At 51.5% G+C, this 26862-nt stretch overlaps 1 protein-coding gene across 5 annotated transcripts in view; it reads left to right on the top strand.

Annotated features, from left to right (window-relative positions):
• Window positions 1-6025: 6025 nt before the first annotated feature.
• MAGI3 (membrane associated guanylate kinase, WW and PDZ domain containing 3) overlaps window positions 6026-26862 on the top strand; it is a 61161-nt gene continuing 40324 nt past the window's right edge. For 3 of the 5 annotated variants that reach the window (XM_054087273.1, XM_054087274.1, XM_054087279.1), the window contains exon 1: window positions 6026-6387. In XM_054087273.1, the coding sequence (XP_053943248.1) occupies window positions 6093-6387 (295 nt within the window). In that variant the 5' untranslated portion in view covers window positions 6026-6092. Of the gene's footprint in view, window positions 6388-11645; window positions 11680-14008; window positions 14147-26862 lie in introns of those variants that run through there. The other 2 variants (XM_054087277.1, XM_054087275.1) reach the window with 2 other exon arrangements.

Consider the following 26862-nt stretch of genomic DNA (forward strand, 5'->3'; position numbering starts at 1 on the left):
TGAGGGCACACACTGCAAACTGCCTGGTCTATGCCAGTAAGTCCTGTCTGAGGAGGATAGTTGGTCTGCAGCACCCAGGAGGCAGGACTGCATCCTGCGGTCGGCACGGCGACTGCAGTTAAGGGATCCAGCAGCAGCCACTCACTCTCTGCACTGGTGCACGGGAAGGACTTCTGTTGTAGCAGAAAGCTAAAAGCCTTATAAAATGGTCCAAGTGCCTCAACCCAAGCGAATGGGGGACATTTCCCCTCAGGGATGCAGAAGGGAGAGCACCAAACGGTGGGGCCAGTGGAGGCCAGGTCAGTTCTCACCATTCTGTGCATTCATATCCTGCTTCTTGCCCCGTCTGCACCCACACCCTCCCTCCTGCATCCTTGCTGCCCAGACACCTCTGTCCTGCTTGCCTCGCCCAGCCGAGTCAGAGCATCCCGCTGGCTTTCTCCAGCCTTGATTTTTCCACTAAGCTCTAGATCTAGACTAAAACACTCCATTACTACTTTTAGGGCTCTAAATTCAATATGTAGGCTTCAAACTCATGCTTAGCTGTGATTCTGTACAACTGCGTGACTCAGTTCCCTGTCTGACCAGGCCTTTATCCCCACTTTGCATTCACAGGCATCTGCAGAGCTTGATCACATTGCACTGCAGACGTTCTGTGTGCAGCCCAGAGTGAGCGGCTGAGGGGTATTTGCATAGGCTGTTTCTTTATTCCCTTTGACAAGTCCTCTTAGCTCTTCTTGGTAACTCTCATACAGAAAGCTACAGCAGTCACCGGCCACATTTGCAGCAGGCAAATGTGGAGTGATCTCTGTGGTCACCTTCTTGTTGTTCTGGAAGTTCTGACTCTTAGAGAGGAGCTGCACAGGAAGGAGCAAAGGAGATGAGAAGTATTTGAGAGGACATTACCATGCACTGTGTCCATATCTGCGTCACAGCTGCTGAGGGAAATTATTCCCCTCTTTCAGCAGTGCCTTCTCTGTTCTTCTCTCTCCCTCTCTTTTTCTCTTCTTTGACAGCTTGAGGACACGTAAACACTGCTGTCGTTGTGCAAAGCGTGTACAGCACATGTCAGGGACAGACCTGTCAGTTGTCCAAGCTTTGAACCTGTTGACAGATGCGTGCGTCAAGCAAGCAAACCGTTTGGTGCCTTTTTGTCTCATGTTCTCTATTGCAGGGACCTACCTGTCCACAGCCTCTTGCCATGGTTGTTTCTTTTATTTTATGAGCACCAGGTTAAAGGAATATGTGGTGTTTCTGGTATGAAATATTGTTAAGCATGCAGCTGGGAAGTTCAGACATATAGAGGCTTTGACCTGAATTAATTAACTGTGAAGTCTTGGTCAAAACACAGTAAATTCCCAGTGCAATGCTCTGGTTGTTTGAAAAATACACATGATCATTTATCAGATGTTCCGCGCCTATCGTATGGGATGATCCTGAGTTAATATCTGCATTGCTCAAGGGCGGAAGGGGGACGGAGGGAGGAGAGAAGGCCATAGTGCTGTGTGGATGCTGTTGTTGCCGGAGCTGCTTCTCGTTTGTGTGCTGTTGCGATGCGTGTATTAAACACAGGCAGATTACTGGAGCAGCTTTGATCGGTGAGGCACTCATTGATACAGATCTACAGCCTGCCGGGGCTGATCCCTTTTCCCTTCCCAGGTGAGGAGTCCAGGCACTGGGGCTTAGTCAGCCCAGGCTGACACAGATCTCTGCTAAGACTTGGGTTTATTCTCTAAGCTTTTTTGGAGCTTGATGAAATTCCCTGGTAGGATCTGCTTGCATGGCAGCTTTTGCTCCTGCACAAGTTAATTTATGGCATGTTTAAAAGTTTGCCTTCAGATAACTTCATTGTAAGGTCACACAGTTTACAAAGAGACAGTTACGGATAAGTCTGTTCACAGAATAGCAAGTGGCTTTGAACCACTCTTATCCACCCGTGAAGTGTTTGTGCTTCCTTAGAGGCACGTAGCTTAATGAATAATTTGTTACACCGTCTTTGTGACGAGCTCTTGTGCTGGGGAGGAAGGCTGTGCCTCCTGTTCCTCCCTGGCAGCTATTCCTGTTTGGAGTTAGTGTGATGCAGTTGGTCATCACCACTGGTTCTCCCCAAGTAGTAGCGTTGTGGTCGGGTATCGCTGTGCGACAGCCGGAGCTCCCGTGTGCCCGGTCACCAGGAGGACAGGGAGTAACACGCTTCTACCTGTACAAACATCTGCACGTTGCTCTGTACCGGAGTATCCTGCTTTCCGCTCACCCTCACTGAGGATGGAATTGTCCTTATTTTACATGTGTATTTTGCCTCTGTCTGGATCTCTTCCCTTTGACCACAGCGCTGACGAATTGCATGCAGCATCCGCAGTTGCATCGCAAGGGTTGGGCACTGGGAGAAGGGCTTTGGAGAAGTCCAAATGAAACACCACCATTCCCTTTCTGTCCTCTCCAAGAAAGTGTGCCTTCACGCTCTAATTAAACAGCAGTTTGACATGTTTTTGCCGTTTTGATTGCCTTTGAACTTTGGCAGTGTGATAAACAAACATTTCTTCCCTGCCTACCGCGAAGTTGCACTGCCTCAAAGCAGTTTCTTCCCGTAGCTCTGATGCCGCAGAGCTCAGCACCCTGTTTTCATGGCATCTGTACCCGTGCCGATGCTGATAGCAGAGGGATGGCAGCTGCCACGGCCTGATGGGAGATGAACCGGAGGTGCTGGAGCACTGCTGACAGCCCACTGAGATTTCAATTGCTGGTGCCTGCACAACCCTTCACACCTCAGCAGGCTGAGGCTGGTGGTGGTGCAGATCACGTTCCTTCTGATCATAGTGAGGTGGTGCAGGCACTTCCCACGGCTGTGAGCTGCAAGGAGCGATCAGAAGGGAAGCAGGAGGAATGTTTATGTAGCATAAATGACAATTTAAATCGTCCATCAGTTCCCAAGCAGTTTGTGTTTCAAAAGTGAGACGTGTTGCGTGGGGCCGCCCCGATGACCAGCAAGGTCCATCTCTGAAGGGTGCAGCGACCCCAGCGGAGGTGACAGCAGGGACCCCCGGCCCCAAGGAGCCCCACGGGCTGTGGTCGCACATCCCTTGGGTTTGTATGTGCTGCCGGTGCACCCCCACCCAGCCTTGAAGAGGAGGCAGGCGGTCAGCGAGTGACGCAGGGAACGTAAATACATTCAGCGGTGTCTACTCTCTCAGAATACAATGAGACTGCAAGGTACCCGTGCAGCTCCAGCGAAGGATTATCGCTCCTGTGACGTACAACTAACTCACCCAACTCACTGGCGTTGCAGAGGTGGGAAGCTTCATAAAATTTACCAAAGATTAGGCAGCTTTTTTTTTTGGCTTTCAAATTTATATTAAAGCAGACTCTTAAAGACAGCAAGACTATCCCTGCAGGAACAGCAGCTTCATGACTTGCTTTTGTCGTTAGTGTCATTAGCCAGCACATCAAGCTCAGTCTTTCTGAAGCTGTGTAAACGCAGCGGGGACCTGGCTCCAAGGTTTGAAAGCCTCAGCCAGGGAAAAGAAGGAGTTATGTGCTCACAGACAAGCCTGCTCGTTAGGGGGGTGGATAACCCACTGACCCTGAAGCCAAGGGACACTCAGCTCCTCCTCGAGGTGTCCACGCTCTCTCTACACAATCGCTTCTATTCTCTGGAACGTCTACCACAGGCCACTGGCGGCGGCTCAGAAATTACAGATCATGTGCCGTGTGTCACAATTCATGTGCGAAATGTTGAAGGCTGGATTAAAATAATGTGACAGCGTAGCTTTTAATGTCCAGATCGTGAACACCACACAGCTCTCGGTCTTCTTGCTTCCATTCTGCAAGCATGAAAGAAAATTTATCTCCGGCAGCTTTTTTTTCCATGCCCGTTGGCAGGCAGCCCAACGCACCTCAGATGGCACCGAGCACAATGAGCTAAACCCACGCAACTCCGTTAATGCCAGAGGCATCACACCTCGGGAGCACTCGGTTAATGTCCCCAAACAAGCTCTGATTGCATTGTTTTACCCCAGCAAGCCCACCTTTGTCAGAACATCAGCACCTAACATCTCTGGAAGCATTCTTGTTCCATAATAGGGGCTACAAAAGTTGCAGGCTAAGGGCTTCAGAAAGGTGAAGGGACCTGTAACAGCTGGGAAATACCTGGTAGCAGAAGTTATTGGTGTTTGTTACAAGAAGGTTACTCAGTGGTTTCTGTGCTACACAGAAATTAACTGTTTGCTGCTATTTACCCTTGCAAAAGATACCCTGTTGGAATGTGATGGATCTGATGTGTGGAAACAGAAATCCATTGTTTTACACTTTAGTAAACGTTCTCTGACCTCTGCAGGTGCCCAGTTCTTCACTTCCTCCTGAGGCGAGGGCAGAAGCATTCGAGTTATGCGGTCACACCTCTTTATTTGCAAACACCGGCAGTGCCGCACCTTCGGCAGGGCTTGGCGGGAGCGCAGCTTGGTGGGGACTTTGGCCCATGGGGCACGTCTGGAGCCTTCCAGACACTCTCAAACACTGCAGACCTCGGAAAAGCCATGGGAATTCAGCCTTCAACCCTAAAATCATAGAATTGGTTCGATTGGAAGGGACCTCAAAGCCCATCCAGTTCCACCTCCCACTGGATCAGGGGCTCCAAGCCCCATCCAACCTGGCCTGGAACCCCTCCAGGGATGGGGCAGCCACCACTGCTCTGGGCAACCTGGGCCAGGGCCTCCTCACCCTCATTGTGAACAATTTATTCCTAATGTCTCATCTAAATCTTCCCCCTTCCCATTTAAAGCCATTCCCCCTCATCCTATCACTCCATGCTGTTGTAAAAAGTCCCTCCCCAGCTTTCCTGGAGGCCCTTTCATCACTGGAAGCTGCTCTGAGGTCTCCCCACAGCCTTCTCTTCTCCAGGCTGAACAACCCCCCCTCTCCCACCCTGTCCTCGCAGCAGAGGCGCTCCCACCTCGCATCAACCCCATGGCCTCCTTTGGATTTGCTCCAACCCAGGGACGAACAGCCTGAGAGGAGGGCCAGAGGAATTTGCAATTTCACACTAGCTTTTCCAAGGATGCCTTTTTCAGCTTTGACCGCGGCAGCACTGATTTTCGAAGGAGTTTCCCTGCGCTCAGCTGAAGGGCCGTGCTGTGCCCTACAGCGCCGATCCCTCGGTGTGTGCTGGGCAGTGCCTGACCCCACCATGGCCCCACCAGCACCCGATGCACTTCTGAACAAGAAAACCCCTCAGACAGAGAGTGAAAAACATCCTCCTGGGGGTAACTCAACCGGGGCTTCGAGCTTTGCTCGCCTGAGGCGCTCGAGGCAGCCCTCAGCCCAGTGGCCACGAGGACCGTGGAGGGGGCGTGGCCAAACGCGGAGGGGGCAAGACCAAAATGGAGGGCTGCGACCAGGACAGGGGGCGTGGTCAACGCATGGGCTTGCGTGGAATGTGGGCGTGGCCCGCTTGGTGGGCTGGGAGAATCCGGTCGGTAGGTGGGGCGCGCGGGGAAAGGGGCGTGGCCAGCGAGAGAGGCGTGGTCAATCAGGCGGATGTGGTCCGCCAGGTGGGCGTGGCCAAATAGGAGGGCGTCGTCTTGTCGGTGGGCGGGCGTGGCAGACCCGTAAGGAGGCGTGGTCTACACGGGGGGCGTGGCGAGTCCTTGCCTGAGGTGGCGCGCGGGGCGGTCGCCGTCTCGATACGGGGGCGGTCCCGGTGAGTGGGGCGGTCCCGGTCCTGGAGGGGGGGATCCCCGTCGTGGGCGGTGCAGAGGGGTCGGTCCCCGTTCGGAGGGCGGTGCCGGCGGGGGGCCGTCCTGGGGGGGGCGGTCCCGTTATGGGGCCGTCCCCGTCCCGGTATGGCGGAGGGGGGGGGTCCCGAGTCGGGGGGCGGTGCGGCGGGGGGGCGGTCCCGGTCCTGGAGGGGGCGTTTCCGATGGCCGCGGGGGCGGTCCCGGTGAGAGGGGGCGGTCCCCGTCCCGGTGGGGGGGGTGGGGGGGCGGTGCCGCTGGGGGCGGTCCCGGTGCCGGCGGGGGGCGGTGCCGGTCCGGGGGCGGCGCGGCGGGGCGGCAGTCGTTCGGCGGCCGCGGGCGGCGCGGGCGGCGGCCCCGGTCATGTCCAAGACGCTGCGGCGGCGGCGGCACTGGCTGAGCAAGGTGCAGGAGTGCGAGGTGTCGTGGGGCGGCGCGGCGGGGCCCGAGCTGCTGCGCGGCGGCGCCGAGCGCGGCGAGTTCCCGTACCTGGCGGCGCGGCCGCCGGGCCCCGCTCTGCGCTCGGGCCGCGCCCCGGCGCCCGGGGACGTGCTGCTCGAGGTGAACGGAACCCCCGTCAGCGGCCTCACGCACCGCGACACGCTGGCCGTGCTGCGGCACGGCGGCGGCACCGTGCGGCTCAAGACCGTGCGGCCAGGTGAGCGCAAGGGGGGGGAACCGGCAGGGGAAACCGGGAGGAACGGGGGGAACCGGCAGGGGAAACCGGGAGGAACGGGGGGAACCGGCAGGGGAAAATGGGAGGAACGGGCGGGGGGAACCGGGAGGAACGGGGGCAACCGGCAGGGGAAACCGGGAGGAATGGGGAGAACCGGCAGGGGAAACCGGGAGGAATGGGGAGAACCGGCAGGGGAAACCAGGAGGAACGGGGGGAACGGGCAGGGGAGACTGGGAGGAACGGGGAGAACCGGTAGGGGAGACCGGGGGGAACGAGGGGAATCGGCGGGGGGAACCGGCAGGGGTAAACGGGAGGAACAGGCAGGGGGAACCGGGAGGAACGGGGGGAACCGGCAGGGGAAAACGGGAGGAACGGGCGAGGAGGAACGGGGGGGAACCGGCAGGGGAAAGCCGGAGGAACTGGCAGGAGAAACCGGGAGAAACCGGGGGGAACGGGCAGGGGAAACCGGGAGGAACGGGCAGGGGAAACCGGGAGGAATGGGCAGCGGCACCGGGAGGAGAGAATCCGGGAGGAACGGGTAGGGGGAACCGGCAGGAGCAGGACTGGGACCGGGAGGAGCGGGAGGAACAGACACGGGGCACCGGGACCTGGAGGAACGGGCAGGGGCACCAAGAGGAACGGGCACCGGGACCGGGAGGAATGGGACCAGGAGGAGCGACGCAGGGAGGAACGGGTAGGGGCACCGGGACCGGGAGGAACAACGTAGGGACCCGGAGGAGTGGACGGGGGCACCGGGAGTGGGAGCAGGAGGAGCGCCCAGGGTCACTGGCACCGGGAGGAATGGGCAGAGTCACCGGGCAGCAGCACCGGCACCGGGAGGAATGGGCAGCGGCACTGGGAGGAGCGGCACCAGTACCAGGTGAAGTGGTCCTGGTCCCAGTGCTGGTCCTGGTGCCTGCAGGGACTGGTGCCAGTCCCAGGCAGCATGGGCAGAGACACCGGTCCCAGTAACCGGGTGGAGAGGTCACGGGTCCAGTATCGGTGCTGGGAGCGGTGGGTGCCGGTAACCAGGTGGCAGTGGCTCCGATCCCAGTAACCAGGTTGAGCAGTCCCAGTGTCAGTGCTGGGAGAAATGGGCAGTGGTCCTGGTCCTGGTAACCGGGAGGAGCAGTCCTGGTGCTGGGAAGAGCAGGCAGTGGTCCCCGTTACCGGATGGAGCAGTGCAGGTATCGGTGCTGGGAGGAATATGCAGTGGATCCAGTAACCGGCTGGCAGCTATCCCAGTACCGGCACCAGAAGGAATGGGCAGTGGTCCCGGTAAAAGAGTGGCAGTGGTTCTGGTCCCAGCTGGAGCGGGCAGTGACCTCAGTGCCAGGCAGAGCTTTTCCTGTGGTCCCCTCTCCTCTTCTGTGTCCTTCTCTCCCCCCGTGCCATGCGGGATGGCTTGGCCACGCGTTACGGTGCGTTACGGTGCGTTACGGTGCGTTGCTCGGTGGGGCTGGGCAAGGGGCAGGACGGGGCGCTGGGACCAAGGAGATGGGAGCAGGGCTGCAGGAACGCCACGCTGCGTCCTCTCGGATTTGCCAAAGCCGGACGCTGAGAACAAACTCCGGCTGTTCTTTTTCCGTAGATTTGGATTAATTTTGAGTACATGTTAATTAACTAATGAGAGCAGCTGGCACAGCGGTGGGACCCGCCGGCACGCGAGCTGGGACTCGCAGCCCAGCGTGCTTTGGATTTCCTGCTCTCCTGGTCATCAATCCGGGTGTGAGGGATGCGTTACAGAGAAACTGGCTTTGGGAAAACCATTTTCCTCTCACTCCCAGTTGATACCAGTATCTCCATCACTGATGCCTGTGGGATTTCTCGTACGGCTCCTTTGTGTAGCGCTTGACTTGCGTTGCTGTCTCGGCTGCTCCTCGCTTAGGGTAGAGCTCATTTTAAACCAGATTTGCCTCGTTTGGCCACTAATGAAAAGTCATCTTCTCTACAGAGCCTGAGCGGTAGGTGCTGATGGGCATCACCTGCTAAATGTGAAAACAAAACCCCACACCCACACCTTCAAAGCACCTACAGAACCCGACAGGCTTTGAAATATCTGTGTTTCCAAAACTGGAAATCCCATCAGAATGAAGAAAATAGAAAAGAACAAATGACTGTGAGTTGAATGTGAAATAAGAGGATAAAAAAAAAAATGAGGCTTAAGTTAGAAAACAATAATAAATCTCTCCTAAGAAGCGAAAGCTTGTGGAAGATGGAGCTAGAGTAGGGAGATCAAAGGAATATCTTGTGTTTACTACGGAGGGAAATGGGGATATTCCTGCGCTGGGACTTTCCATAACAGAGACGTCTCGTGCTGTCAAGTTAAAACGGGCAGAAAAGATTTGGGGAGAAATTGATAGGATGGATAACAGGGAATTGCCAGAGCCAGAGATGTTTGTTAGGAGTTCCAGACACGGAGTGCTGAGCAGCGAAGCGTTGCCTCTTCCTTAAATCACCTCTGGATGGGGAATACGGTGCCAATGGGAAATGAGTCCAGATCAACAGGACTGACTTCGGATTCCAGCAAGTCAGTTAAAACGATAGTTGAGAATGAAACTCTGCGGCACGTGAATAAATAACCTCGAACGAGGAGAGCGTGTTGCTTTTTGGAAGAAAGCCTTTGGTTTTTGAAGGTTCCCTAGTTGGTTGAATCAAATCCAGGTGTTTTAGTGGCGTGGATTTTCAAAGAGGCTTTCGGCGAGGGACGGGCAGGCTTTGGTGAGGCTCTCGCTGGCGAGCGTTGCGTGGCTGCCGAGAGATAAGAACGGAATCCTCCTGTGGGCTGGTAACTGGTTAAAACACAGGAACAGTTTTCTCGCTGCTGCCGGAGTCTTGCAAAGACCTGTGCTGTTTAGCATAGTCATCCCGAGCGTGTAAACCCGACGCTGGGCTGAGTTGTAAAAAGAGAACTAACATTTTTATGCTGATTTTTATGTAACTTCTGGAATGAGTTGAGCTGAAGCTCCAGATGCAGCAGTTTTTCCTGGGCTGGAATATATTGCGAGTTTATTTATCGCATCAGGTGATCATGCACTAATTTTCTGTCTTAGTGTCCTTAAATACAGTGTTTTACACCATTCTGCTGTTCCGGGTGGCTCCGACAGCGCTCAGTGGTGATGTTCCAGTTAGGAATATCCGTTAGGAAGGTGGCTGGCAAGGTGTTCTCGACGAGAGCTGTGGCTTTGAGAGCTCGGCTTGTCTCCTCGCCGCTGTGATCCAAGCAGGCGCGCTGAACTTTGGAAGACGGCGGGGGAGATGTGTGGGGTGATGTGGGTGTTCAGGGAAGGGAGCTGGCGCTCCGTGGCACGTTCAGTACGCGTGGGAATTCTCAGACCCGGCGTTGCGTTACTGGTTTCGAAGGTCTTGTGTTTCGTGTTTTTCTGCTCTCAACTGAACCGTCGTGTTGCAAGGCATGGAGAGATGCTGCTCTCCAGCTTTGAGGGCTGTTGGGAAAGAAGTCCGAGGGGATCCAAGTCTTTATCACGGTGGCAAAGAAGTTGCCACCTTCCCTGTGGGTTTTAGGGTGCGTTTAAGGCCTTGATGCTCATGGCCTGCCTCTGCATTTCGGCTTTGGTTATTTGAGCTCTCTCTGTCTCCCAGGGGAAGCGGGACCGGTGTCCCAGTGGCCTCGCACAGGACGTCGGGGACTGGACCGCTTTATTTGAGCAGTGTAGTCCTTCATCGGAGACAGCGACAGCTTTAGTTGACAGCAGTAAAAATCTGTCTGTGATGCTTCCAGCGAGCTCATAGAAAATTTCAAATGGGAATTTCAAGATGCTGTTTAGCCTTGTTTGATAACGGCACTTGAAAGAGATGGATGTTAATTTGCACGCCATCTGTTAACCGCACTTCGCAAATGGTGGACCTTTTTGTTGATGGAGAAATTTGCCCTTCCCTCCCTTGCTCTGTCCTTGCTGGCTGAGGAAGGAGGACACGACCGGTGCATTGCCGGTGTCGCAGCCGTGCCCAGGCGAAGGCTCGCTTGGGTGCCTGCAGGCTGGTTGGGAAACCTTCAGCTTCGGTATCGGCACAGCCGAGTAGCAAAGCCCGCAGAAGGCTTAAATCTTGAGCTCTCTGCCTCAACTGGTGCTGAGATCCGAGTTTCTGACTAACAGTGGGATAGCCCTTCTCTCTGACTGATGTTTGAGATTATAACCATACCTCTGGTTTTGAGGAATTCATCGTCATCCTGATCAGACGAGCAAAGCGGCAGTAAATAAGGTGTTTGGGCAGGGTGACGTGCATATCTGCACTGGCTGACCATAGTGAGGGTGTTTGTAGCTCAGCCACGCTTGGCAAGTGCTGGTTCCAAGCTGGTCTCCTGCTTTTGTGCACCTGAAGGGTGGCTCCCACGTGGCTGGAGGGTCTCCCGTGTCACTCAGATCAATGCAATTGCCCTGTAAGTACCTGGCGCTGCTGCAAGTTGTAGTTCCGTTAAGGCAAAACTGAACCGTTTTGCTTTAACCAAATCTGTCACCTTTGAGTGTGTCCTCTGAAGGTACCCGCTGGCTGCATGTGGCGTTCGGATTTAGCCAGGAAGGTGTTTGTACGTGCAGACGAGCCTGTGTGTTTGTTAATGTGACTTTAAATGCCATCTCTCTGCCGTGGTAGCCAAAATATATCAGAACTGGGCTGCGGACTTAAAGGAACAAAAACTACTGGTTGGCTGTGAGTTCTGCTCTCTGCAGCCCGAGTTGCCAACTGCTCTGTAGGACGAGTGGGTTTGCCTCCCAAACTAAGGAGCTTGGATGCATACAGCTGCTTCGTGGCAATCGGTATGGTTTCATAGCCACTGTGACGAGCACCTTGGGAAGGAATGGGCAGAGCCCTGCAGCTCTTCCACTTGAGGAACACTTCCAGAGCGCATGATTTTGTCCCTTGAATGCTGAGAGAGCGTGTGTTGGCTCCGTTGCATCAAAACTGGTGCAACTGAGAGCCTGGGTGCTCCTGAACCAATAAACCCTTGGTTTGCACCGTATTTGTTTCACAGCCGACTCTCACTGTTGGGGCTGGAGCTCTTCCTCTGGCTGGGGCATCCATTTGTTATCTCCACTGTGGCTGGCCCTGCCTGCAGCAAGGGCTCAGCTCGTGCTCTGGTTTATTTCCCAGCTGCAGCCCGTGGAGGACAGACCAACTGCATTGACGTGATCTTTACTCCTTCAGCCCTTCATGCCGTTTGCGATGCACGTGGTGCACGTCAACCCAAAGCCGCTCCGTGTGCGCCCCACCATAGCTCACAGCCTTTCACCGCGATGTCTCTGACCACCTCAGGTCTGTGGCTTTATTTGAATCGGGAAGCGTTCGTCCAGAGGAGGAGGGGACTGCAGGGATGTGACACTCGAAGGGTTCGGTACCGGACTGAGTCAATACCTACCATTAAATCACATCGTGCCTTTGGAACCGGCAGATCTGGAAGCTTGCGAGGCCTGACCATACCAGATCCCTCTCCTGATCAGCATCCAGGACCAGCTTAGACTGCCAGATTGCGCAGCGATCGATCACTAATCCTCCATTCCCGACAGGAGTTAATGGGAGCGCGGAGCAGTCGGCTGTGCGCGGGGGTCCCTCCTCTGGAGCAGGATGAATGGAAGCGGTGGTGGCAAACACCGTGACTCAGATCAGCATTCGGCACTCGAGACATAACACTCGAAGCTGAGTGTGTGCGCGACTCATTTACATTTTCCCTGGTGCTTGAGGTAGGCACAAAGCCTCCGTGTGGGGGTAAACATTTGCATGTTTGGCAATTAAGGCAGCGGGGAGAGCACGCCGCACTCCGAGGCTGTTTTTGCAAAATCAGATGAATTTGAAATGTGCCGTGTTAAAACAGGGATCAGAGTACACACTAGGATAATTTTGCCTCTCAGAGGAAAGGCATTACCCTAATTCCGCGTGTCTCTGGGAGCTGGCGGCGCGCCAGCCGGGTGATTAAACAGACTAATGTGTTGCTGCGCTCGCTGCGGGGCGCAGGCAGCGGCTCTGCGCCTCCAGTCCTTGCGCACCAAGGTGATGGCTGGCGTGGAACCCTGCCCACCCTGCACAGATCCATGTTTGTGCAAAAGAAGGAAAAGTGGATTCCTTTTATCACACCGAGAAAGGCTGGCGCAGGCAGGGGTGCTGTGAGGACTGTGTAGGGTACCCCAGTTTCGTGAAATCGGGCAGGAGACGGATGCGTAGCCTTGAAAACCCAAACTGAAGGAGGAATGCTTTCTGCTGGAGGCTGTGGTTTCTCTGGAGCAGCAGCGCAGTGGGTCTTGTCACCGTTGGAGAGCCTCCTTGCACAAAGAGCTGCTCGCTTCTGTCTCGGATGTGTGGGTGCGGAGGGCTGTCAGGCACTCACCAAGGGCCGGGTGTTAGGATGTGCCTGCAATTTATAATCCTGTTTCTCGTACTCATCTTTATACAAACATATTATTCTTGGCATAGAACTTATCGCCTTTCACATACTCCTTTGTTTAAATCTTACTGCGATGAGCACGGTGTTAATGATTTCACCGTAAATGCCCTCTAGTTATTCTGTTCTTTCCTGGTGCGTTAGGCTCGAGAGATAACGAGGCTTTTGCTGTGTGGCTTTTGCTCCTGTGCTGCTCAACACTGTGGGTTTCACTTGTGCTCTTCTGGTCCCTTCAGGAGAGCCGTGCTCTTCGTTGTCCCGTTGGTCGGTGTCCTTCGGGAGAGCCGCAGCGGAGTGGTGCGGAACCAGCGTCGTGCAGTTGAGGTTCCAAACCTGTCTCCATGTGCCCTCCTGTCAGGGATGGAGGCTGCCACTGGGACTAAATGATTAAGCACTTGTATTCCAGTTATTCCCAGATGGAACTATTCTCTTTTAGATAGATTCCTGCATATTTTCTCTTTAAAAAAACCAAAAAACCAAACCACCCTCAAACCCTTAGATTTAGATGTTTGCGTAGAACTGGTTTAAAATCCTTGAAACGGTGATTTTGCCATGACTCTGCAGCGGCAGGAGGCTTCCTCTCCTCTGTGGTTGAAGCCAAGGATGAAATAAACATGAACCTTTATTAGAAGCTGTTATTTCAACCACAGATCTAGTCTTCATCATCTCTGTCTAGGTATTGCTCATGAATTCCTGGCTGGCTCTAATGAAATGCTGGTCCGTTGTAGGAAACAGCTGGGTTTTGGCACTCTCAGAAGATACAATTTCCTTTATTTTTTTTAAAAAAAAAGACTTCTCATTTTTGCTTTTATGAAACAAAAGCACTTTAAAACTAAACTGTCTTTTTAGAATATTCTCGAAGTAAACAAGCTGTGCTTGTGTAACTTGCTGTGCACCTTGCTCCTTTGTTACGGGAACATCTGCTCCAGGATATTTTTAGCTGATAATACTTAAAAAAAATCTTAAAATACAACCAGGGTTGTGTATTCGAATCGACAGCTGAAAAAACTACTCTAGTTTTGATTGTTGTTCTGTTTTAAGGTCTTTGAATTCATTCTCCCGGTTCTTGTTTTTTAATTCACGGTGCTTCCTTTTAAGAAACACCTTGTCGCGTTCGTGGGCTGTTAGTTAATGCACATCTTGTTCCCTGAATGGGAGCAATTTTCTTCTTCAAAGCAATAGTATTCCTGAGAGTACTGGATCTGGATTAAGAAGAATATGAGCTCTTTGTGTTGGAGAGTGAATTCCTTATTTAGTTCTGCTGAGCACAAGGTGAGAGGAGAATGCAGCAGGAAGACTGCAGGCTTGTATTGATCTGTTACACCATCATCAAAAACAGATTCCCAGGTAATTCATCTTCTTGGCTGCGAATTGATGTTTGAATCCGCGTTTAAATTCGTCTTTTTCTGGGCTTGAAGTGGAAATAGGAGCTGCTCCTGGTGACTGGCAGCGGTAGAATACGATGGGCTGACATCCAAGCTGGTTGGTTGTAAAAGCAAGGGCATCTGCTTCTGGTGGAGAGTATCCTGGGAAGGGCGTTAGTGGGATGTGGGGAGGCTGCAGAGGCTCTGAGGGAGGAAAGGGAGATTGCAGCGATGGGCACAGCAGCTTGAGAGATGCTGGGGTACGTGTTCCATCTGGCTATTAAACCCGTGTGCTGGTCGTCCCTCGGTGCAGCTGTTGAAGTGCAGATCCATGTCCTGCGGCGAGTTCAGGTGCAGCTTTCAACGGGAACTGCAATCAGAGCGATCTCTTGTTCAAGCTCATGTCACTGCGCTTTTTCTGCCGATGTAAGTGCAGTGCGTTAAAGCACTGAACCTATGTGGGAATGCAATTTAATTTGCAAAGCATGCCCAGGGTGTTAGACGTAGCGTTGGGCTTTCTCCAACAGCGAGCTTTTAAAGCGTGTTTTCATAGCTGCCGTCAAAGATGCTCGCTTAGAACTCCTGCCCAGGATGTATGTCTCTCAAGCCTGTAATTTCTCATGATTTGTCGGTTCCTCTCAGCTGAATGTGACTTCTACAAATTGGAGATCAGCGGTGTGTTTGCTATTGCTCCGGTGTCACACCGTGCTGCCTGAGCAGTGGTGTGGTTTGCGTCGCCTGAGCCACTGTAAATCATTTTCCTGAAGTACGAGTAAAAAGTTAATGCCTTTAAGCTCTGGATTGCCACCTCTCTTCAATTGCCTGTGTAAAAACATAAAGCTGGAATTCTGGCTCTATCAGATCATGGTACGCTTGAATATTGATTCTTATTGCGTTCCGCTCCAGCGCTGTTCCATTACCAGCTTTTGGTAATAAATACAATCAGACTAACGGCTGGTTCCTATGAATATGGATCGGGGGTGCTATCAAAACATCAGAAGTGCTCTGGGCTTGGTGGCTGGAAATGTGTTATTCCCATCTGCATGCTAATGAAGTCTTCTTTCAAAGAGGTGGCAAAGGCAATCAACAAGGTTAATGGGACTGTGTGAATTATTTGTTGCTAAAGTTGTCTCTTAAATCCACTGCGTTTAGAAATAGAGAACATTCCTACAAACCCAGACCAGTGATGCCCCAATGGGAGAACCTGATGCAAAATCTGACCACGACAACAGTTGTGTAGTGCTTGTAGAAGAAAGGGCTGCTTTGGCCAGGTTGGGGCTGCGTGGGACCCTCTCTGGTGCTGGGGACAATGCAGGACCACCTCTGGACCTGGGTGTTCAGAAGAAGCCGGTAGAGTCACTGTCTCTCTGCGGTGGCGTAGATGTCCGAGCCGACACGGAGGGGCCGGTCAGATGCAGCAGCAAACGTAGGGGATGCGGGTCACAAACCAGTGTTGTCCACTTCTGCGTGTGACATCAGGGAGTGCTTTGAGGGTGACAGCTCACCTCATCTCAGAGATTGGGGGTGGAGGAGATGCAAAAAGAGAGATTGGCAGCCTGGAAAAAATCTTGGCTCCATGGGAAGAGAGAGCACAGCAATCCTCCCATCCTGCCTTTGTCAAGCTATAAAATATGTATACGTGCTTGTCTGTCTGTCGGGGCTGAGGATCGTGGCCAGCGGAGATAGGGAGTGAGGATGAGCTTGGCACAGGCACCTTGAGAAGAGTCCCTGGTTGCAGCCGCTGGGCGCTTGCGGCTGAGGCATGAGTTGGGCAGACCCGGGCTCGGTGCAGCAAGGAGTGTTTGCTTTGCAGGGTGTGTTGGTCTTCTCTCAGCTCTGATGTGCCTCTCAGCCGTTCAGGTGTGACGCCCCCCGCAGAGGACAGAGCTGCAGGTATCAGAGATGCTCCTGGGTGCTTCCAGGGTTGATTTATGGAGCTTATTAACAATAGGAAATAAAAAAATTGGTATATTTTGCTTTTTAAAGAAACCACGTTTCTTAAGCATCGGCTCAAGCCCCTGGAAAGCGTGGCTCGGAGCGATGCTCACCCTGTCCTGGATTCCCAGCTTGTGGATTTACAGCATTCAGTAGCTGCTTGCAGACCATTATGGGTTTACGTAAAAACACTTTCAGAAGTGCTCAGCCCAAGATGCGTCACAGACTCAACATTATCATCATTTCAAAGAAAACTCAAGCTCCCTCTCTCGTCCGCCCCACTAAAACCTCCACGTTTTAGGCTTGGCTATTAGGGATTTTTATTTCTCTGTGATGCAAAGGTGAACAAAGCTCTTGTGTCTTCGAAATAAAAGCGAAGGGTTGGTATGTTCCAGCATTGTTTACCTCTTGGTAGTCAAATGCGGTTGGAGGCATGTGCACAGCCGGCCGGTTTCTCGGAGCTGTGGAGAGCACCCAAGGCCATTTTTGAGTTTTAAAAATGCGGCTCGGGAGATCTGTGCAGTCATCGGCCAGAAACTGCTCTGGAAAACAACCTCTGGTGCTTGGTGGCACAGCCTGTGCATCACACTTCAAATACAGAGCGCAGAAAAGGATGTATTTAATGCTGAGTTTCACTGATGTGCCCCGGCTGCCTTTGCCAGAGTTTTTTTTTGGATAAAATATTTAGGGAGAAATTAATTCCCCTTGGACTGGGATTGTTTCACAGTTGTATTTGGAGAGCAATTCAATGTTGGCTGTTATGTTTTGGGATGCAAATTGTGTCTCGTCTATTAGGGACTGGTTTAGCATGCAGGCGAGGACGCAGCGTGTGCTTCAGGAACCGTTCTGCCAGAACTCATCTGTTTCACCCTTTGGAAGGGTCCATCCGCTCTCGTGTGCTCTGTGAGCAGGATGGGGCGTGCTGGGAAAGGGAAAGAGCTTTGACCAGCCGTGGGCTCAGCCTCTGGGAGTCCAAGGTTACTGATTTCTCCTGGAATCTTCTCCCTCTATGGCATCAGGCCATCTTCTTGGATCCTCCTTCCTGTAGGCTTGGAGAAGGTGCAGGTTTCACTGCTTGAGTGGGCCACAAGGGATAGAAAGAGAGGAAATGGCCTCAAGTTGCACCAGGGAAGGTTCTGACTGGATATTAGGAACGATTTCTTTACTGAAAGAATGTTGAAGCCCTAGTAGAGGCTGCCCAGGGCAGTGGTGGAATCTCCATCCCTGGAGGGGTTCAAAAAACACGTGACCGTGGCACTTTGAGACATGGTTCAGTTGGCACAGCAGGTTGGGCTGATGGTTGGACTCGGTGAGGTCTTTTCCAACCTTAATGATTCTATGAATGTGGCTGGGTCCCAGGGTCCTGCTCGGTGCCGAAGAGGGACACCGGTGGGTCTGGAGTGTCAGAGGAGCTGCCTTGGCAGATCCCACACCCCGGTGGGAGCAGTGCGCGGTGCCGTATGGACCCGAGTTGTGTTTAGCTAGGAGAATTGTTTAAAATCTCCTTTCATGTGGATGAGAGGACAGATGAGAGAGAAAATTCCATCAGCAGTGGCTGCTTAATTGCTGTTTAATACAGTTACGTCGTTTATTGAATTAAGTTGTTAGTGGAAATAATGTCAGGGTCGAAAGTGGGTTTTGCTCTAGAGCAGTGACTTTCAACTTGTCTGTCTGAATTTCCCAGCGTCGCCAGGTCCTGCGTGGTGAAGTTAAGCCTGTTTTAATCCCTCTGCTTCCCTGAAGTGTTCCACGCACACCGTGGGAGGCGTTGGGGGCGTCTCTGTTGTCAACAGCCGCACACCGAGCTGCAGCGCTGCTGGTGGAGCTGGGCAGCCTCTGGCGACAGAGCACACGGTTCCCAGAGAGACCTTTAAAAGAGGGCCTGAGGTATCGGATCTGCCACTGAGCAGGTCCTGGAGCAGCTGCAGAGATCTCTGTCTGAACTCATGAAATCAGGCGGCGGAGTGAATCCCTGTGATAAAACCAGGTTAATTCTTCGTATCCTAAGAAAAACGTTGCCCAATTTGCCGTTAAGCTTAAAAAAATTATTCTTGCGAGTCACTGATAATGAACTTCCTGTGGTGGTGAAGCCTGGTAGAGAAAGTTATAAAGGAATGGGCAAAGCGTGTCCATGGAACTGTCGCTTTTAGTAAGGAAAGCCTCTAGAAGTGTTGTAGCTCTTAACCAGCTGCTGTAGCTGCAGTCGATCATTGGGAAGGTGCAACGTGTGTAGAGTTTGGGGCAGGCAGCGTGGAGCCCGAAAAGAGCAGCACGGAGCAGGGCAGCGGTGCCCAGCGTAGAACTTGTGAGGCTGGGTGGGACAATCGCTCTCCTGATTCCAAACAGAAAGCAGGAGTGCCTGTCTCAATGTAAGTTTTCCCGGCAAGACTTTTTGGAAGATCCCCATGCAAGTTAAGCTGCAGTAGGATTGAGGGCTGCGTTATTCAGTTTGCAGAGCTGGTGGCCGACCAGCTTCACTCCCGCAGCTGAAGCGGAGATGCAGGTACGCGTGTAAGTTATCTGTTCTTTTCCCAACACCATTAAAAACCAAAACACAAACCCATTCACAAATAACTTGACCTTGGTGTAAGTCAGCATTTGGTTAAGTACTGCTCTCCTGCGCCGATTTCTATGGAAACCACTAAGGATGGGTGAGTTTCTAGATCATTTTGACATGGTTTTGCTCAGAGACGTCAACCAGAACGCCTCAACCCCACACTGCTAATGCCCTCCTCTCTCTTTCGGGTCTCGCTGCTGGAGTACGCAGCTCTGGTTTGGTTACGTGCTGGTGTGCAGTGACCTTCTTAGAGCAGGCAGAAGCGGAGTTTGCTGGTACTACTCATTAAATGCAAGAGGATTAACATCCAGTTTATTTCCTCTAAAACCACAGAACTATCAGGAAATAACTAAGCCCTGAAGTTTTAGGTTTGTAGAAATGATTTCCTCCTAATGCGTGTACTTAGGGGGGGAATTTGGGAATCCCGTTACGTAAGAGAGAGGCAGAGCCCTGCATTAATCCCAGGAATGATGTCTAATGGCTTGTTTCGTCCTTTATTGGTCTAAAGAATTCCTCAGAAAGCAGCTGACCCGAAGTGCCGGGGAAGTATTTTTACCTCTTATGCTGACACTGTTATCGCTCAGTAATTTCACTAATCTCCTTTGCGGCGAGATTAGGCTGCAAATGCTTCGGTGCGGGGCGGGCTCAGTGCTGCAGGGACCATTGAGTGGGAGTACCGATACACAAACGTGGGGCTCCATTGCCAAGCAGCGGCTTGAAATATTTATTGCCTTGGCTCTGCTTCAGGTTGACAGAGTCTCCTTGGCAGAGCGCGCTTGTAACGTGACCTCTAATGCGTCGTGTTTGGTATGTGACAAAAAAAAATGCTAATGGCGTCAGTTTGAAAACCAAATTGCTGTGGTTTTTATTTCATGTGAGAGTTGGTTCTTATTGTATAAGCCAGTTCTGTATGAATAAATAAGAGTTGTTGTCCATTATCGTGGATCTTTGTCCTAGTTGAGCCCTTAGCCAGCGGTTGAACAATAGGCAACCGCGCTCCCGCCTTGCCCAGCCGGGGGGAGAGTGGGAAAGGGGCACTGAGCAACAGACAGGCTGAGAGCTTGGGAGAAAACCAGCTTTAATAAAGCAATTTATAATAGTAATAATAATATATAAACCTATCCTGAGCCCTTTGCAGTTAGTGAAGGCACTGGGGTTGTGGCCAATGCAGAGAGATCACCGAGCATGGAACTGGGAGCACACGAAATTGGACACTGAGGAGCGTGGAGAGCAGAGAGGGGCCAAGCTGTCCCCAAAACACTTCTTGCCTTATTTTTGCATGTGCTGTTCCTGGGAATAGTTCCTGTGGCTGTAAACAAGAGGGGTTCCCAGCACTGCTGTCGCACCGAGCCTGAAACGTGGAGAAGTGCAGCCCCTGAGCAGAAAATCCACTGCCCCATCCAAAACCAGGACAGCCTCTGACATCTTCACGTGCCACTCCCAAATGGGGCATTATAGAAGCATTAATATGTCATATTTACAAATAAATACCTATTTTAAATGTATTCACAGGTGCGTAAGGTATGAAACGTCCCTGGGTCTGTGGGGCCGGTGGTTGAACCGTACGGAACAGCTGAGGTGACGGTGAACTGGCTTAGGCTGTGTGCTCTTGAGAATATTGGAAAAGACAAACCCGTTCTCCCTGACAGACTTGTGTGTTGCTGTTAAACCCTATTTTGTGGCTTGTTTACAGGCAGCGGGAAAACAGTTCTACTCAATGCAAGGCCTGGAGTGTTGCTCCTGTCGTGGAATTACAAACTACAGCGACTTGCCTCGGAATTGCCAGCTTTTCTATCTGCCCTACTTCCTCAATCTAAAAAAACTAATCCTGTGGATTTTATTTCCCTCTCTGTAGGACAGCAGTGAGTAATTACTTTTCTCTGGTGAAGGTAGAGATGCTGGAAAAGTTTAATTAATGCCCATTAGGAGATACTGCTGGTACTTAAATGAATTCATTAGGGTCGGGTGCTTAGTGTTCATCAAAATAGCAAATAATTGCAGTGGACTGAGTGTTGTGCACGCTGTACTGTGCGTTGTGCCTTTTTGTTCTGCTCCGTTCTGCAAAACATTTCAGGATATGTGGCTCTTCCTTAGCCAGGGGACGTCTTTTCTTACCCCCGTGTAAGGCGTACGGATTCAGAATGAGGTTTGGGTTTGGAGCGTAAATCTCTGAATCTCCACCACTTTGTCGCTGCAGGGTTGAGTACCGCAAGGGGAGAGATGTGTGTGTGTGTCTAATGGGTGGTGGGGACTGCGTCGGAGCGCTGTGCTGGTGCTGGGGGTTGGTAGCTCAATAACCTCGTTGATTTGCATCTTCATATCGGTGTTTCCACCTCAACAAATAACATGGAGAAGGCGGTGACTGCGCGTCTGCTGCCCCAGGCTGCTCTCTTGTAGGTGCACAGGTAGTCCAGAAGCATGAAGAATGCCCCACCTACCCGTAAGCTTGCTGCCAACGCAGGGGCTGGTTTGGAGGGGTCATTCAGACCAACTGTTCTCAGGGTGTCTGAAGTTTCAGGGTGTTTCCGAGGTGGATCAGAACGCGGCTGAGGTGGCCCCATGGCCACAACTGGGATGGCGTTCTATGTCTCCCTGTTGGTGGATGTTGGAAAGCCCTTGCTGGTGACAAGTTCTGCCCCGGGACACCCAGTTTTGAGCCTGGAATTACCAATATTTGTAAACCACAGGTATTTGTGGTGTTGTTCTTAGCACATTTTTTTTTTAACGCATTTGTTTTGAATTCTGAGCGAAATGATTCACACAGTTCATTTCAAGCTGTTCTCCCGCAGTTATCTGTCTGCTATCAGGACAGTTGGTTGCTTTTTAGAGAAGCACTGGAAGCGTTTGTGCTCTTCAAACAGTTCTTCATCTCAGACACTGGGAATTGGGACTCTGGGAGCCTGTGCAGCGCTGTTAACTGTGCTGTGGTTTGCAGAAATTTAATAGGCTGTTGCGTGGCCAAAGTTTGATTTTTAGTACAAATTCCATAACACAAATGGCCTGTTAGAAAGCCGGAGGATATCGGCTCTGGTCTTTGCGGAGGGAGTGAACACGGAATGAACGTGAGAGCTGCCATGTGGGTGGGCAACCGTTTGCGCTGTGGGGCTCAAAGCAGCTGGATTTTGCCCAGGTTGAGGTGGTACTTGGGCAGCGAGAGCCTGGGGATGGGGTCCTGGCATCTTTAACCTGTATTCGCGCACAAATGTGTGTGTAGCACGGCCACAGCAAAGCTCTAAAGTATTCGGAACCTACCAATTTTTTGCTCCTTGCTTTTTCTTTGGGTTAAAAAAGCGTGCCAAAAATAGGCTGCTTTTCCTTCGGCCATCAAGCTCCGATTCGCGATGCGAAGTGTCATGCACAGAACAGTAAAAGCGTTTTACCTGGGGAAGTTCTTTCTTTGGGCTCTGTTTCCCTCGTTCCGGGTGAAATGCAGCAAAGAGAAATAGGACTGAAAGCAATTTCTGCTTTGCTGAGTCTCCTCCGGGGGGAAGGGGGGGCATCGCATTTGTCGTTCTGAAATCCATATTTATTGCCTCCTGGCGAATACATCTGGGTGTTCCTAATTGAACCACGTTCTTAAGAGGCCTCTTGATCTTCCAGGTCTGTGTGGCTACGGAGCTGTTGGCCATTAAGGAAATGGCAAAGGAAGACAATGCCTCTGGTTCTCAAAAACCCCATTTCTTTGACGGAACTTTCCATCTTATGTAAAGAACTTGAAATTGGGGCAGGCGAGCTGGGCGCGTTCTCCAGGCTGCCCGCAGTCACTTGGGAAGATTTAGGGCTTGTTGTTACCTGGAAGCACAGGTTCTAAATGCAAGGTGTGAGGCTTTTCTTGTATTTCACAAATATCTGGAGATAAAACCTGCTGTTTGAAGTGATGGTGCGCATCTGATTGAAATGCAGGACGTGCCAGCGATGCCTGCGGCCGTAACCGGACCCCAGTGCTCCTGCAGACGCTGCAACATCAATTCAGAAGCAGAGGATGTTGGGATTTTTGCTCTTCAGAATGCCTTCTGAGCCTCTGTGTTGGACAGGCGTTGATTTTTCACAGCACCAGGTGGTGCAGCCACCCTTTCTGATTCTCCCGGCACAGTGACCCTCCTGCTGGGTCAGGTATTGATGTGTTCCGTGCCAGACACGGTCCCACCTGATTGCTCTGACCATGCCTTCAGGAAAGCCCATTGGTCTCTTAATGGGAATTGCAACTGTCTGATAATCATAGAATCATAGAATAGTTAGGGTTGGAAGGGACCTTAAAGATCATCCAGTTCCAACCCCATTGCCATGGGCAGGGACATCCCACTGGATCAGGCTGCCCAAGGCCCATCCAACCTCATGGTGGAGAAATTCTTCCTAATGTCCAGTCTAAATCTGCCCCTCTCCAGTTTATACCCATTCTGCCTTGTCCTGTCCCCACAAGCCTTTATGAACAGCCCCTCTCCAGCTTTCCTATAGCCCTTTCAGGTACTGGAAGGTCTCTATAAGATCTGCTCGGAGCCTTCTCCAGGCTGAACAACCCCAACTCTCTCAGCCTGTCCTTGTAGGGAAGGTGCTTCAGCCCTCGGATCATCTTTGTAGCCTCTTCTGGACCCATTCCAACAGCTCCATCTCCTTCTTACATTGAGGATTCCAGAACTGGATAGAGTATTCCAGATGAGGTCTCCCAAGAGAGGAACAGAGGGGCAGAATCCCCTCCCTCCCTGCTGGCCACGCTGCTTTGGATGCAGCCCAGGACACGGTTGGTTTCTGGGCTGTGAGTGCACGTTGCCGGCTCGTGTTGAGCTTATCAACCAGCACCCCAAGTCCTTCTCTGTGGGGCTGCTCTCAATTACATTGTCCCCCATCGTGTAATGAAAATGGGGATTACCCCGACCCGGGTGCAGGACCCTACACTTGGCCTTGTTGAACCTCTTGAGGTTCTCACAGCCCCACCTCTCCAGCCTGTCCAGGTCCCTCTGGATGACATCCCGTCCTTCGGGTGTGATAATGATGAGCTGATCTCTATTTCATCACTTTATTTATCTGAACAGCAAGGTGTCTGGTTGTTTCTTTGCTGCCAACGGGGACGGAAGGGTCAGGTTTGGAGTTTAAGTGGGTTTGTTTGAAAATCCAGTGCTGGCTGCGTGACCACTGCTGATTCTGACCTGGTGTGATGAGTGAAACGAGAAGGGGTCTTCACTGTTATCCAATCAGTTTTGTGGAAGGGTGAGGATTGTTAGGACAGGCGCCTGCTGTCAGAATCGCTCAGTATAATTGTCACAGTCAGAGGTGCGGAGTGGTTTCTCCTCATCTAGTTGGATGGTTTATTATATTGGTAAATTGAGGTACGTAGATATAAAAAAAATAAATGAACCTTTATGGGAGTTCTGTTTGAAGGAGTCTCTGAGGCTGGCTGTGTACATGACATTGTGTATCATCTGCTTCTATTCAAATAAAAAAAGAGAGAACCTTTGGAAATTCATCCTTGGGTTGGCGTGTGTGTCCTGGAAGCAAGGAGAAAGGGAGTAAGGAGCACTTAGCATGGGTAACAGAGCTCTTCTCTGGGAGCTGCTGTGCTCTGGCAATAGTAAAGCATCGCAGAGATGCCTGCAGAACCAAAATGCTCAGAGAGGGATGGCAGAAAAGGGAATGATGCAATAAATACGGGAAAAACTACTGTGCTGTCAGTGTGGGTTTCCTGTTGGGCTGAAAGTCTGCGACCGCCTCCTGATTGATTGTGAATTGAGAGCAGAAATTAGATTTGGCTTTGCCTTCAGAGCTGTCTCTTTATTCGAAGTGCTTTCTTATGAAATCCCATCTCTCTGTCAGCCTTGAATTCAGTGAGCTCTTTAAGCAGATATGGATGAGCCTGGCCCTTGGAGATGGCTGCGTAAAAGCGATGACTGGCAAGGTTCCCGCACTGAGCGCACCGCTATCAGGATTCTGAGTGCTCTGAAGGTGAAACTCTTATTATAGGAACCTGGTGACCTTCTCTGTCTCACAGTCCGTACAAACATTACTATTGCACTTACAACATCTACCTTGCGCCGAAACTTTGGGGGTAAAAATTAAACTGCAAGCGGGTGGCGGAAGTTAATCGCCAAATCCGATGGATAATCACCTACACCGTCCTTGTGGACATATGCCAAGAGTGGCTGTGAACTGCCCCGTCCTTTAGACTTTGGCTCGTGTTCGTTGCCGATTTGCCGGTCCTGAGGCTGTTTATTACACTTAGTGGGTGTCTCGGGAGGTGGTCACAAAGGGAAGCGGTAATTGCTGCTTGTATCACACCGCAGCCACCGCTCTCGGACCCAGGGACCTTCTAAACTCAGCTTGTCCAGGGTTTCTATGTGGTTGTCCGTGACTTTGGGCTTATGATGGAAAGCACAAAGTAAAAGTGAGAATTGCAGTTACCTTGCTATGAAGTCGCCGTCGTTACTTTTTGTCTCTGCTTCGACTTGCCGCGGTTTATAGCGTTGTTCTAAAGCAGCAGCAGGAGTTTGTTCTGAAGCGGAAAATAACTGGCAATACAGCTGCCGTGTTCCTGGAGCAGGATGACCTCTCCATCGGTGAACAAACACAAGTACCTGCCAGCTAGATCTTGATCTGCTGCAGAGCTGACCTGCGGCTGCGGCTTCCAAATTCCCACAGGTGGCAGTGACGGTTCTGTTTAATGCTCAGCGAGTTCTGCTTATGAAAACCAGATTTAGCGTTTAATGATGAAGAGGTTGTTTGCCCTTTTCAAATCTGCCAATCTCTCAAATGCAGGTGTTCCGAGAACTGTGTTACAGAAGCATTTCTTACAAGGAGATCATCTTATAAACACTCCTTGCTTTGGAAATGTTTGGGTTTTTTTTTTTTAGCTTCTTCTGATGATATTTCGCAGCTAAAAGCACAGAGGAGAGGCGGCAAAGAAATCTTTTCCAAGTTGTGGAGAGCACCTTGTGTCAGGTTCCGGTGGCTGAGGGGACTCGGCGACTTTGGTCACACCGACCAAACTCCAACTGGAGAAGTGGTTGTACGAATACTTTACCAAGTGCAGTTTCTCACTGCCAAATTCCACGTGAGGCCACTCTCCTGCAAAGCGGTTCCAGCACAGTCGGGTGGTGCCGCGTGGCCAGGGCTCATCCCAACAGGAGAGGCACCATGCTGGGCTTCGGACCACACCGCTCTGAAGGGTGAAACCAGATGGGAGACTGAGGCTGGCAGAACGCTTGACTCCAAGAGATGCATTATTCCCATCGCGTTCTCCTCCAGAGCTTCAGTGATCTTTAATAAACACGATGAGGAAATGGGAATGGCTGTTAGCTGTTCCCGGGGCTCTCTGCTCTCAGAGTCATGGATTCAGTAGTCTGAAGCTTTAGGTATTAATAGCTGTTAGTTAATAAACTCATTTCCTAGCTTCTTTCCCCACGGACTGGCGGAGCTGCTCTGTTGAGGTTCTTTTCTTCTGAACCACTGATAGAGAAGAGAAGGAGATGCTGAGAAGCAGATGTTGCGTGGCCGAGCACCCAGCTGTGTGCGAACAAAATGAATCTCAGGGTGATTAGTTTAACAATTCCTTGGCAGGCAGAGGCATACGTGGAACAGTAAACTCAGCACAGGGAAATAATAGCGATATTTTGCTGTGTTTAGTTTTTTGGTTGGTTTTTCTTTCTTTTTTTTTTTTTGTTAAAAAAGCAGCATTTTCTGAGCTTAAACCATTGGCAGCATCAGCGCAGCCATCTGTGTTGCTGCAAGCGGGCTGTGCTGTGGGTAAGTCACACCAAGGGCAGTGGAACCGACTGAAAGCCCTTAACTCTTTCTGGGTGAAAGACTGCATTTCTGTTTTCCGAGCGTGGGGCACGTTGTAAGTTGAAGGACAGGAGAGCCCCAGCAGGGATATCAGAACTCCAGCTGTCAGGAAGGAGAAATGCTCATCAGCGCCGTGGAGTTGTTCCCTGCTGACATTGGGAAGCAACATCACTGACAAAAAAAGGCAGACAGACAGCCCTTTAACATTAACTTTTGAAGTTGAAGGTTAACTCCATCACTGGAGCAGCGCCGCTCTGAACGTGCGTGTGCGTACATCCCTGTGGCACGCTGCATCAGACAATTTACTGTGCCATTTAGGCCTTTTAAAATGTAAGTAGGCTTTAAACTTTCTTTAGTAACTCCACGACGTCGGAGCATATGCAAATAATAAAACTTAAAGCCATCACTATACATCTGTCCTGTTAATTTTTACT

This window comes from Cuculus canorus, chromosome 24 (genome assembly GCF_017976375.1).
Source record: "Cuculus canorus isolate bCucCan1 chromosome 24, bCucCan1.pri, whole genome shotgun sequence".
NCBI classification, from domain to species: domain Eukaryota; kingdom Metazoa; phylum Chordata; class Aves; order Cuculiformes; family Cuculidae; genus Cuculus; species Cuculus canorus.